At 44.9% G+C, this 13,979-nt stretch overlaps 1 protein-coding gene across 10 annotated transcripts in view; it reads left to right on the top strand.

The window, feature by feature from the left end:
* FAM184A (family with sequence similarity 184 member A) overlaps positions 1–13,979 on the top strand; it is a 171,121-nt gene that overhangs the window by 57,218 nt on the left and 99,924 nt on the right. For all 10 annotated transcript variants that reach the window (XR_007355835.2, XM_048844683.2, XM_048844687.2 and 7 more), the window contains exon 2: positions 3,042–3,896. Coding sequence is in view for 9 of the 10 variants with exons in the window: in XM_048844683.2 (XP_048700640.2) it covers positions 3,042–3,896 (855 nt within the window). In the remaining variant the exon portion in view is untranslated. The remainder of the gene's footprint in view (positions 1–3,041; positions 3,897–13,979) is intronic.

Here is a 13,979-nt window from a genome sequence, read left to right as displayed (position 1 = left end):
CGTTATGGTAATAAAGTGCATGTTACTGAAAGATAGATATGAAATTCTCCATGAAAGGATTACGTTATTATTTATTTGCATTCCAGTAGTACCTAGAAGTACTAACCAAGACTGCAAGTCACTGACATATGCACAATAAGAGTCTCTGCTCCCAAGAACTTGCATACAATCTGAATAGACAAGACAGACATGGGGCACCCATTAAAAATAGGGAAACCAGCTTGCTGAATGTGGGGCAGGCCCTTGCGGATTAGTGATTCCTTAATAACAGCAGATACAAAAGTATTTTATTAGTATGTGTGTTTGGGGGCAGAAATTAAGATATTCAAGACAGTCAGGAAACAGCTTGTATGCTGAGAGATGGTTAGAAATAGAAGCTTTCAGCTTAAAGTGCTAAGGTTCTAAAGGTTGAATTACCTACATATAGCTTTGCTGTCATATTTATCATTTTATTCAAGATGAACAGGACCTGTATACATATTGTACCTAAAATAGACTAGAAGGAAGCACTGTAAATCTGTCACTAATTTCTCACCCAATACAGGAGTTACCTGCTGTAAACCCCCAAACCCTACATACTGCTTGCACACAACAATATTAATAGTGTAATATGAAAAAGCATATAGATCTTGAAAGTATTGTCTCTTCTTTTTAAATTCATTAATAAAGCATGTGCCCCATTCCACTTGACATTGTTTTTTCCCCCTTCTGTTTTGAATGGAACTGAAACGACATGGATGTTTACATCTTGATAGTGAAGTGGTGCTGTTAGGGTTCCCTCCCCACTCTGAACTCTGGGGTACAGATGTGGGGACCCGCATGAAAGACCCCCTAAGCTTATATTCTACCCGCTTAGGTTAAAAACTTCCCCAAGGCACAAATTCCTTTCCTTGTCCTTTTGGATGGTATTGCTGCCACCACCAAGTGATTTACACAAAATTTCAGGAAAGGGTCACTTGGAGTCCCTATTCCCCCAAAATATCCTCCCAAACCCTTTCAACCCCTTTCCTGGGGAAGCCTGAGAATAATATAGCAACCAATTGGTTAGCAATGTGAGCACAGACCAAACCCTTTGTTTTTTAGGTCACTGAAAATCAATCAGGTTCTTAAAAGAAGAATTTTATTGATAAAGAAAAAGTAAAATAATCACACCTGCAAAATCAGGATGGAAGGTAACTTTACAGGGTAATAAAAAGATTTAAAACACAGAGGACTGCCTCTGGACTCAGCTTCACCGTTACAAAAACTGGAATAAAACTACCTCTTAGCATAGGGAAAATTCGCAAGCTAAAATAAAAGATAATCTGACGCATTTCCTTGCCTTATTTACAGTTTTTGTAATCTTAGATGAATCATTTCAGGTATGTTTTCAGGAGATGTTGTCTTTGCCTGGTCTCCCTTTCTGTCTGGAAAGGGAACAAACAAAGAGCACAAACAAACTTTCAAATCTGGAGGAGGGAGGTTATCTTCTTTCCTTATTGGTCCTTTTGGTCAGGTGCCAACCAGGTTATTTGAGCTTCTTCACCTCTTACAGGTAAAGATTCAGTACAGCTGTCCAGGAGGGATTTTATGCTACCCATATCTGTATGTTTATGACAGGTGCATTTTTGTGTTATTTTTTAAATAAAGTAAATAAAGCCTCTAGATTTTTAAAATTCAAAGGACTTTTCCCTATATTACAGAGGTCCAAACCGTGATCCTATTTCTGCACATGTAGACCTGGCTAGAGCTTTGTGATTCGGGTGGGTTCCACAACCGCAGATGGTTGCTTCAATCCAGGGGGGAAGGCCCCCCTGTTCTTTGACTGGAACTGCTCTGAGCCCGCTTAGACCCTCCCTAACCTAGAAGCAGAATATGGACTGTCCCTCACTATTATCTTGCAAGTGTTACTTCGGCTGCTGTAGGTTCTTTCTGCGCGCGCGCACACAGAGATAGAGAGAAGGACAGGCTTTGTTTGCATGAGTCCCTTGCCTCTTCCTAGGCCTCTGGATTCCACTTTCACTTGGTTCATTTTTGAGGACTTCCAATATAACTCTTACTTGGAAAGAAAGAGTTTGTGTTGTGGATCTGTGTCCTTTCTTGCCTCTTCTCTTCGTGTCTCTTGACTCTTCGAACCATTACACAGCTACATTATGAGGGGTTAGGTGTAAATGCTTATTTAATATTTAATGCAGGTTGTTTCAAAACTGTGTAGTTGATTTGTAACTATCAACACTATTACTAGAGCTGGTAAAAAAAAATTCCGTTAGCACTTTTCTGTCAAAATACTGATTCAACAGAATTGAAATGCTCCATAGGAATGTATCAATTCTGTCAAAACTTTTGATGGAAACTAGGAAGACTGGCCTGCCTGGTTTTCTGTCAGCCTGCCTGTCTCCCTAGGTGGCATGCCGCCTGTCTGGTTTGCCAACTGGGCAGCTAACAAACTCTCAAACCTGTGCTGCCAGGGAGCTGGCAAGTCTGGAGAGCCCAGCAGCACACTCACCAAGCAGCTCACCTGCCTGCCAAGCAGCAGCATTTGGTGTGTCCTAAATGAAATATTTTGGAATTTCAGTCCTGTGAAAAATTTGGATTTTTCAACTTGATAAAGGTCAAGATTTTGAAAAACAAATTATTTTACAAGGGATAGAAATTCCATTTCCCAATCAGCTCTACTGTTTACATGATATACATTATTCTGTAGCAGAAAAATTCTTATCCAAATTGCAAATCTTTTATATTAATATTTGAGTGTTCTTGGGTATATCCAGTATTCGTTGTCTTCTGCAGTACTTGCATATGACAATGCCAAGTGAATATTTGCTAGCAGAATCACAGTACAAGAAGCACAGCAATGCTGTTTAGCTCAAATGTATAAAACTTCTGTAATATCTGGTACAAAAGGTCTATGAAGTCTCATTCCTAAAAATGTATGGTGCTCTATTTGTGTCATGAAAGTGTGTGACTATTTGTGACAGCGTGTCAAAATGCTTAGAGATTATTCAGACTTATTGCTAAATCAAAAAATATACCTTTAATAAAATTCTGTTTTAAACTTGCAGGTAATATATGCTTTAAACACTAAGAATGATGAACACGAAGCTGCTATTCAAGCCCTCAAGGATGCTCATGAAGAAGAAATCCAACAAATTCTTGCAGAAACAAGAGAGAAGCTCTTACAGTATAAGAGTAAAGTTGCTGAAGAAATGGATCTTAAGAGAAAGATTCAGGTTTTGGAAGAGTCATTGGAAGATCATAAAAAGATGAAACATCAAGCCTTGACAGAATTTGAAGCTTACAAGGACAGAGTTGAAGATATGCAGCTTTGTGCAGAAGCCCAGCATGTCCAGCGTGTAGTAACTATGTCAAGAGAAGTAGAAGAGATTAGAAAGAAGTTTGAGGAGAGGTTACGAAGCTTTGTACAATTGCAAGTACAGTTTGAGAAAGACAAACGCTCAGCTCTGGAAGACTTGAGAGCAGCACACAGATTGGAGATTCAAGAACTTTTGAAAACTCAGCAGAATCAGAATGCTACTTTAAGTAAGGGGCAAGAGAAGCTAGAGGAGTTGCACAGGTTGGAACTGGAAGATTTAAACAGCAAAGTTGAAGAGCTAAGACTGGAGAGGAAAAAACTCATTGAGGAGTATGAAGGCAAACTCAGCAAAGCTCAATCCTTTTATGAACATGAACTTGATGCTTTGAAAAGATCTCAGCTCTTTACAGCTGAAAGCCTACATGCCAGCAAAGAGAAGGAAGTGGAGCTAAGAAGAGAGTTTCAAAGCCAAGAAGCTGTTTTACGGAAGAACCTTGGGAAACTGAAGACTGAATTGCAGATGGTACAGGATGAAGTGGGTAGTCTGCGAGAAAAATGCCAAAAGCTTCAGGTAGCACTCAGTACAGCAGAAAACACTGTTCAGGTGAGACTGACAGCACATCATTCTTTTAAGTTCCAATGTGTTTAATAGAAATTAAACTAACCTAAAATATATACAGCAGTGGCAAATCATTATCACATATGTAGGGCCCTACCAAATTCACGGTCCACTTTGGTCAATTTCACGGTCATAGGATTTTTAAAATAATAAATTTCATAATTTCAGATATTTAAATGTGAAATCTCACGGTGTAGTAATTGTTGGGGTCCTGATCCAAAAAGGAGTTGGGGAGGGGAGTGTAGCAAGGTTATTGTAGGGGGGGTTGCCATCAGAGCTGTGTGTCCGGAGAGCGGCAGCTGTTGGCTGGACACCCAGCTCTGAAGGTATCAGCACCTTCAGCAGCAGTGCAGAAGTAAGGACGGCATGGTATGGTATTGCCACCCTAACTTCTGTGCTGCTGCCTTCAGAGCTGGACCCTTGGTCAGCAGCCACCACTCTCTGGCTGCCCAGCTCTGAAGGCAGCAGCGCAGAAGTAAGAGTGGCATGGTACTACCCTACTGCTGGCAGGGCTCTGCCTTCAGAGCTGGGTGTCCTATCAGCAGCCATTGCTCTCCAGGTGCCCAGCTCTGAAGGCAGCACAGAAGTAAGGGTGGCAATACTGCGACACCCCCTCCCCCGCCAATAATCTTGCAACCCCCCCCTACAACTCCCTTTTGGGTCAGGACCCCAAATTTGAGAAATGCTGGTCTTCCCTGTAAAATCTGTATAGAATAGGGTAAAAGCACACACAAGATCAGATTGCACAGTCCGTGACGCGTTTTTCATGGCCGTGAATTTGTTAGGTCCCTACACATATGTTAGCTTTGAAAGTTAAGCTTTTGTCACCAGTACTTGGCTGGCTGTCCACCTTTCAGCTATTTTACTGATGTTCTACTCCCTGGTATTACGGTATAGGAATTGAAGTGCAGAAAGTTCCATTGCAGATTAGAGAGCACACAGTCAAATGAGCACTGAGCAGTGGCTCTCCCTCAGAGCTCACCATATTAGAACCCAACTTCACCTTTTGTTTTTAAAAGGGTGGGTGACTGGCTCCAGGGCAAGGGAGGAATGAGGTGGTCAGTAGCTGGTAAAACTGAGGTCTGATTCTGGTATACTGGTATCATTGCTAGAAAAGTTTGGGAAACACTGATTTAGAGTGTATGGTGTGTTGCAAACACTTACACATATGAGTAACCTCACACAAGTGACTAAATATTCTATATTGATGTATAGTTGGACTATGAAGAAAATATTCCCATTTTGTTACATTATATTTGTTACTGCGGTTGTTGTTTGTGCCAGCTGTTATCTAGTATTTAATTTAAAATATGTTCAACAAATACATAATTTTGTACAAAGAAAATGGGAAAGGACACTCTCTGTGGTGTGACGATAAGACCTATTAATCAACTTTTCCTGTGTATACTTCTTGGACACATACAAGAGGCATTCACAAGTAATGTCTCAAATACTGTACACATTTTCAGAGTTGTCCTAATGCTGTTTTCGAAAGCTGCTCTAAAGTAAGATATGAAGCCTCAGAAGCATAAAGCAGGCTTTTGGGACCAGAGGGTTGAAAGATTTCCTTCTATGATGGAAGGAGGCATAGAGTTTTGTAGATTGGGACTAGAAGAAATGATTCTATGGGACTCTATATGCCCTTTGGTAGCTTTATTGGGGACTTCTCCCTTCAAGTGTGATAGTCTTGTAGAAGAGATCAGTCAGCTTATATTTGCATTCATCACAGCACTCAACCCCCAAAGCCAGGTGTATCCATTCTGCACTGAAGCCCACATGGAAAATATGAAGGCTCTTAGGGTAAATGTGAGAACATCAAAGGTGTGAGCTAGCCTAGGTGAAATCTGAAAGGAGACCTAAACTTTTATGGTCTGGTTCAAGAGGAGGTCTCTCCAGGTCCACTTGCAGGGTGCAAGACACACAGAATGAATAGAGATTCTGGAGACAACTGCTGTGAGCTCATAAACCTGATGAAAAGCCAGATCTGCCATTTTATCAGTGGGCTCCTAGGGGGATAAAACAGAATGGAAGAATGGCTTTTGAGATGCAGATGGTGGTGGGGCACATTTGTGTCCACTCCATGGATAGATAATATTCTGTTGGGGTAATCAAAGAGACTGGGTTCTGCTTTGCCATCAGATCTGAGTTAGTGGATCTCCTTCCAGACATGACAGCCCACTTGCTAAGCTTCTCCCAAATATTACAGATGCTGGCTCCCTAGGACTCTGCCCTACTTTTTCCCCATTGAGACCCCCTGATCTCTGCATAAGACTTGGATGCAGAGTGAAGAATTGTCTTTTAGTTTTCCTCTGCCTAGGATTCATGGCTGATACAGAGTTTGGAGTCTCAGTTTTTTCCGTCTTCTCCTTTCTCCTTTTTTTATTTAAAAGGCCTAAGAGAAAAGAAGCATGGGGAATTAGAAGGTAGTGAAGAGGAGGCAAAGCAGAAGGACTAAGACAAGAATTCCATGCTTTCAAGGCAAAGAAGGCAAAGGAATTAGAGAGAGGGGGTTATATTGTGATTTTTATAAAGGGCAGTTCTAACTTTGGCCTCATAACATAAACTCTCCCTGATTCTCCCATGCCTCCTATCCCACAAGAGGAGCAAAGGGAGCATATGGAAATCCTATTTATTATGGATAGATCTGGCTGTACCACCTATCATTAAGGTTGCCTGATATTTCCCATTAAACACCCTATTTTCAGTTGTTTATACCTGTGCTAAATTTCGGGCTGAAATTTTCCATGATAGGTGTGTGCCTCAGTCTGATTCTTTTGGGGGAATTTTAGCTCAAGCCATTCAGCTGTTTCCAAAAATGAGGTTAGGTGAAAATACCTAATTTTCCATGTCATAAAATAATTCTAACAGCTATTTTGTTTAGGTGGTCTAATGACTTGAAATTTGGCAGAGAGGATTCCTTTTTGTCAGGTATATGCCTTTGATCGCATGTGAAAATCTGCTCAAAGTTGGCCAAGTTATAAGCCTTTGAAAAATCTGTTTGCATGTGCTAAATAGACTTGTTAGAACTTCACAGCTAAAATCTCTTTAGATTCTTTGTGCACTGAGCATGCTTCAGCTCCATATGATGAGGCACATGAGGAGGGGGGCCTGGGAGTTAGGGAGTATTGACAGGAGAGATTATTGGAGGGTGGGGTTGGGAGGAAAGGGGAGAGATTGTGTGGGGACCCAGGAGGGGAGTACTGGGACTGGCTGGGCAAGGAGATTGGGGACAAAGAGCTGGAAGGGGAAACTGGAGTTGGCAAGTCAAGGTGACTAGAGTGAGGTGGAAAACTAGAATTTGGATGGGAACCCCTGAGGGAGAGTCTTGGACTTGCTGGGCAAGGAGGCTGTGACTGGGATGAGAAGCCTGAATGGAGACTGGGACAGGGACAGGTTCCCAGGGCAGAAGGGGTCAAATTTAGGGGAATTGGGCATAAGGATCTGTGATCACAAGCACACACTCCCCTCTAATGCCTGAAATGGAACCAAAGAATCGTGAATCTCACTAATCTTCTGATGTCAGCAAATATCTGTGAAGCCCACTGAGAAAGTGTGTCTCATTCCCCTCTGTGAAGTTATCTGCTGTCCCAGAATCCACCAGTGTCTTCTGTGGTGGAATTCTTTAGGGCTCCCCTGGAACACGGAGGTGGACCTAGACCTTAAGGTGCAGGAAATGTTAACCATGCCTGGGGGATGCCTCAGTGAGAAGTTAGGAGTGCGTTACCTCAGGGTTTGTGCAGGTCAACCCCTTCTACAGTGCCTTGGCATGGTAGTTTCCAAAATTGCATCATGCTGAGGCTCAGACTGGGCAGTAGGAAAGAGCAGGGCCAGATCCCCCACAGTAGAAACACAGCCTATGGCAACGACGGTGCTCTTTTTCCTCAGGTGGACAATATCCAGCTGGATGGGTTCAGGGTACAGGTTGTACACGGGTATTGAGGGGCGCTGGCCAGCTGGTGATACAGACCCCTTCTTTTCCTCATGTCATTCATGCAACTTGTTGTTGTGTATGACTAGGTCAATGAAGGCATCTAGTTTGGTTGGGGCACCCATACGGGCTAGTTCATCCTTAACCTTCTTGTGTTGCCCCCACCAGAACTGGTAGAGGTGGACCGCTTCATTCCATTCAGTGTTGGAGACTAGACGTCAAAAGTGGGCGGCACTGGAAGAGGCCAGTCCTTGCCCCTGCTGGAGTTTGCACAGGGTCGTCTCTACCAAGTGGGCGCAGTGGAGATTGTCAAATATGGCAGAGAATGCTTGGAGAAAGGCATCCCAGTTCAACAGCATTGGATTTGCTCATTCAAGTAGGGGTGAGGCCCACTCCAATGCATCTCCTGTCAGGAGACTAATAATGAGTTCTACTTTGCTTGGTCAGTGGGATAGGACTGGGGGCAGAGCAGAAATAGCAGGTGGCATTGGTTAACAGCCCCCCTGAATTTTTGCTGTCCCCATTAAAACATTCTGGGAGGAGAACTTTGGGGATTGGGTCCTGGCTGCAGTGTGTGCCCTTAGTGCAGCATTCTTTGCTGGGCCGCCAGCTCTCATAGCATCTGGTTGTGTGTGGCGTGCTATGCCAGTTGGGCCTGTAGTGCCGGATTTTCCTCATGGAGGTGGGTGGATTGCCTTCACAGAGCTTTTTTCTCTGTTGTGAGCTGTGATAATTGGGCTCGAAGTGCAGGCAGATCCTTCTGGGAGTGGTCAGCCCATTCAGGCATCTCCAGTACTCTCTGGGACAGGCTGGACAGGGAGTGGCTCGCTGTCTCCATGTTCCCCCAAGGTAGGTATTCACCATAGGCTAGGGTGGTTCAGGAAAACTGTTAGGAGCTCAACAAGGGCACTCAGGGCCAAGGGTCAGAGCAGGTGCAAACCTGAGGCTGGGAGTAGTAGAAGAGTTCGTAGTCAGGTCCAGGTCGGGGTCGATACTAAGGGTCTGAGTCCAAGTCAGGAGACGAAGTCCAGTTAAGGTCAAGCCAGGAATTTAAGAGCAAGGAGCCGGAGTGTCATGGCAGCTACAGAAGATCCATGCTGTTGTCTGGACACTTCCTGAAATGCCCCTTGGGCTTATATAAGGCAGGGAGCCAACCAGGAGCCATGGAACTGCTGTCTGTCAAACCTTTGAGGTGGAACTTCCAATGGTCTGTATCCATAGCAGGTCATAGGAAGAGCTCAGATCACTGATATTGAGAAGTACTGAAAGATACTTTCCACCAGTACTGATTCACCTCCCAGAGTCGACATACCCTCCTTTCACATTTTAGACGGTGACTTGCTGTCTGGTACTGATGCTGTCTACTCTTTGAGGTACCGAACAATGTTTTCAGCCTGTACCAATTCTCTGTTGCTGCCTCACCAGCCTCCCTTTCTAACATTAGTACCAATGCAAATAGAGGTCTCTTGCCAGGGCCTGGTATTGACCCAACCACTGGTACCAGCACCACTTGACCTCTCAGGGATACAAGGGATGATACCTCATCAGACTCTGCGGTGTCTCTAAAAGGTTCCTCTTCCTTCCAAGCTCCCTCTTTCAAGGCTCACACTAAAAGAGAAGCTCCTAGAAGGAAGCACACCTGGCTATCCTGGCAAGGACAACCTTCAAGTCCTGTCCCCTTTCCCTTATGTCCCACCACAACTGGCTTATTGGAACCCATGAGCTCTATATGGTGATCTTTATAACAGGGTACCATCTCAAAAGAGGACTCGTCAGGAGCATCAGCCATACCCGCAGGCCCTGCTCCACAGGTACATCTCTCAGAGCAGAAGTCAGTAGGAAAGAAAGAAATGATGCCCTCCCACAAGACCACCTTCTCACCAGATGAGGGTGTCATGGCTTCCCCACAACCTTACCCTGATAAGGCTTTCAAGACTATATTAAAAGGTTAGAGGGCATGTTACAAATTCCATTGGAGGAGATACAGTTAGCCTAACATTCCTTGTTGGTTATCCTTCATACACCTCCTTGGGGCATGGGTATTTTTAGTAAAAGTCATGGACAGGTCACGGGCAATAAACAAAAATTCACGGTCCCGTGACCTGTCCATAACTAAATCTTGAGGGGCTCTAGGGATGCTGCTGGTGCTTGGGCAGGGCACATCAGAGCACCCACTGGTGCTGGGGGGGAGCTCCGGGGCATCCGCCGCTGCTCTGGGGCACCCACTGGTCCTGGGCCGGGGGGGACTCCAGGGTGCCTGTTGGTACTGGGGAGGGATGGTCCACGGTGCCTGCTGGTACTCGTGGCGGGGACTTTGGGGGCACCCGCTGGTGCTTGTCGGTGGGCCTAGTACTGCTGCTTAGGGGGCAGCCTGGGACCGCTGTCGCTGTTGCTGCTCACCACAGGAGTAACAATCTATCAGTTCCAATCTTGGTTCCGATGTGTAAACCAAAAGACAGGCATTTACCATCATTACCTTCAACACTGAGATCAAACTCTGCACCCATATCCTGTAGGGATCCAACATCCACGGTGACCAAGGACATATCGGATCTGACGGCCCCAACCACCAATTCACCCGGGGAGGTCTGAGATCTGTGTTTCCCCGGAGAAAGTTTTTGCACTCCCTTATCCTCAACCTTCTCTTCTCTCGAGTTAAACCTTATTTAAAAACCTCATTATGCTGGAGGAAGATATCACCCTTGAGGACATGCAGCCACTCTCCTCTTACATCCCTGAACCTGAGTACCCATCCATCTGTACCAATGGTTCCACCTGTTGATTGAAAACCAAATTTCTCATCACATGAGTTGGAGGCCCCAGATGAGCCTTTATCCCCACATAGACTTTCCAAGTGTCACTGGTTCCTAGTGCCATGGAGTCTGCCCCAACCAGTTGACACTTTGAATGACATTTCTGGGGCCCCCGGGACCATATCTATCTAACCTTATCTATCCTCTCCAAGCCAACACCAAATGACTCTATTTGAAAGTGGAGTTGCGTGCAACAGTTCCAGCAGCTATTTTATTGTCTTCCCCAGATAAGGCAGTTATCCCGTCTTCACCATCTCCACTGATCGTCACAGGCAAAATCAGGAGTTCTTTACAAGGAGTGGTGTCCGAGCTCCAGATCCAGCTCAAAGTGGTTCAAGATTTTCAGCAAAAACTCCTGGACTTTTGGGTCCAGTCAGGTGGCCCTCCTGGTCAATGAGGCCATGATGGAGACAGCCAGGGAGTGGTGCACAGTCCTACCTCCTGCACTCCCACCCCAAAAAAGGCTGAGACGCACTCACTATTTCGTTCCACGTAGAGCGGAGTTTTTTGTTCTCTGACCCATCACCCAGCTCCCTGGTGGTACAAGTAGCCACTGAGAGATCCGGGCTGCAACACCCTAAGATCTTTGTACAAGCATGCTAAACACCTCGTCATCCTAGGGAGGAAAGTTTTCTTCCTGACAAGCCTCAAATTTATAATTGCCATCTGCCAGGCCCTGTTAGAAAAATACATTTTACTTTTCCTCAATTATGTGAAATTGTTGGACTTCAAAGATAAACTCCCTCAGGAGGATAAAGTCCAATTCTGGAACTCAGTTGATGAGGGTAAATTGGTAGCCACAACGTCACTTAAGACTGCAGTAGATGCTGCTGATACTGCTTCCAGAGGGGTGGCAACTGTAGTTGTTATGAGGAGCGGATCTTTAGTTGCTGTCCTCAGGTTCCTCTAGAGAGGTCCCAAAGTACCACTGAATATTTGCCCTTTAATGCATCTAACTTGTTTAATGAAAAGACTCTCTGGGCATCTATATTCTCACCCCAAAGAGGAAGCATCACATGCAGGGGTACAGAACAAGACCAACCCCAACCCCTCAACCATTTTATCATCAGTGCTGTCTCTCAGGAACCACAATGCTGATGATCGAGTTACATGGCTTCCTCAACATCTACTGCCTTCCCCTCCTCCCAGTCCAGAGCTGAAGAGTTTCTTTTGATGGGGCTTTCAATCAAATACTAATTGATTTGCCTCAGTATTCTGCCCACCCAAGTTTTTGGTGGCCACCTCACCCGCAATTAGGAGGGCAATAACAATGGACAAGTGTATGCTGGAACTTGTTCACTCCTGCTATCCACTCAAGTTTCTGTCACTTCCTACCCACACCCACCTTCCCTGCCTCTTCTCAGAAAACAATCTCAAGAGAAAATCCTATGTCAGGAGTTGGACTCTCTTCTCCAGCAAGGAGCGATAGAACAAGTTCCATCTCAACATCAAGGGAACGGATTTTACTTTGCATATTTCCTAGTCCCCAAAAAGAATGGAGGATGGAGACCAATTCTTGATCTATGCCAAGTAAATGTATTCCTCTTAAAATTACAATTCTGCATAGTCAAATTGGCATCAGTAATTCCCTCTCTGGAAGAGGGCACATGTTTCACAGCTGTTGACATAAGACATTTACTTTCACATAGACGTTCACCTATCCTACAGAGGGATAGCCAGGGCTGCGCCATTGACTCGGGCCAATAGGCCACAGTGCCCTCGTAGCAAGGGTCACGCCAGTGACTCTGGCCAATAGGTTTTGCTGCCTGGATAGCAAGGGCCGTGCCCATGTCTCTGGCCTATAGGCCATACAGCCCCAAGACCAGAGGCAACCCTAAACTCAGCTGTGGGGGCTATAATGTGCCCTCCCCCACCCCAAAAGTCTGAGGGGTGTACCAGCCCCATGACACTTCCACTCATCCAGTCCCAACATATCCAAGTAATGTCAGACAGTATAATGTCTATGTAAACAAATGGGGGGAACAAGATCCTTTCTCCTGTGTGTAGAGACAGTCAACTTCTGAAAATGGTGTAACAGAAACCACATAACCCTCTCAGCAGTGTACCTACTATGTGCGCAGAACTCCCTAACAGACAGAATCTGCAGACCTTTTTCCACAGACCATGAGTGGGAGATTCGCGATTCCATCCTGAATGAGGTCTTCACGCAGTTGGGAATGCTGTCTTGGACCTCTTTGCCTTGCAAGCAAACACCAAACTCCCCCTCCACAGCTCCAGAGCAGCCCTAGGCCAAGGCTTGAAGAATGGTGCCCTTCTACCCTGAACGGACCGTCTCAGGTATGCCTTCTTGTCCATCTCACTAAGACCACAAGTGCTGTGAAAGATTTGTCATGACAAGGCTCAAGTTATCCTCATTGCACCCAGCTGTCCAAGATAGTTCTGATTCTCGGACCTCTGGAGGATTTGAACCTGTCCGACTATCAATGTCTGATCATTTCTGGATCTTCTCGTGCAACACAACAATGTAACTAGGCACCCCAATGCAGGACCTCTACAACTCAAGGCCTGATATCTGGATAGGCATTGAATGTAGAATGCTCTTGTTCACTAGTGGTCCAATCCATTCTCATTCAAAGTAGGAAGGATTCTATTAGGAGATGTTATTCGGCCAAATGGAAACATTTCTCCTCTTTGGAAATCACGTGCTATTTTGACAAAGTAGCTAGAATTTCCTGTTACTTTAGATTACCGACTCACCCTGAAGATGTTGGGCTTCTCGATAAGTTCCCTATGGATCCACCTCATGGCAATCAGCACTTTTCATCCTCCAGGGAAACTTCTAACACCACAATGGGATCTCAGTCTCATCCTCTTACTTCTCACCAGACCTCCCTTTGAAGTGTTAGGCACCTGTTTTAAGTTCCCATCTCTTGATGAAGGTTGTCTTCCTAAGTGCTGTTACATCAGCCAGAAGGATGAGTGAGCTGGGAACACTCATAGCAGATCCATCATATACCATTTTTCAGAAAGAGACTCTTTCTTTGTATCCACCTGAAATTGATCCCTAAAGTAATTTCAGACTTTTACATAAATCAAACCATCCAGTATTTTTTTTCAAAACCTTGTGCTTCTGATAAGGAGAGAAGATTTCACTCCCTAGATGCCCAACAGGCACTGGCATTCTATCTACAGAGAATGAAAGCAATTACAAAGACACCGCGGAGGGGTTGAGAGCCCATTCCACCAGAGCGCAAGCAGCCTCTGTGGCATCTCTGTACAATGTACTCTTATTAGATATATGTAGAGTGGCTATGTATAGTTCCATCTACACCTTTACAAAATGTTATGCCTTGGTCCATACTGACG

This window comes from Caretta caretta, chromosome 3 (assembly GCF_965140235.1).
Source record: "Caretta caretta isolate rCarCar2 chromosome 3, rCarCar1.hap1, whole genome shotgun sequence".
In the NCBI taxonomy this organism is placed as follows: Eukaryota; Metazoa; Chordata; order Testudines; family Cheloniidae; genus Caretta; species Caretta caretta.
Note: the sequence above shows the minus strand (reverse complement) of the source record. Positions and strands in the feature narration are given on the sequence as shown.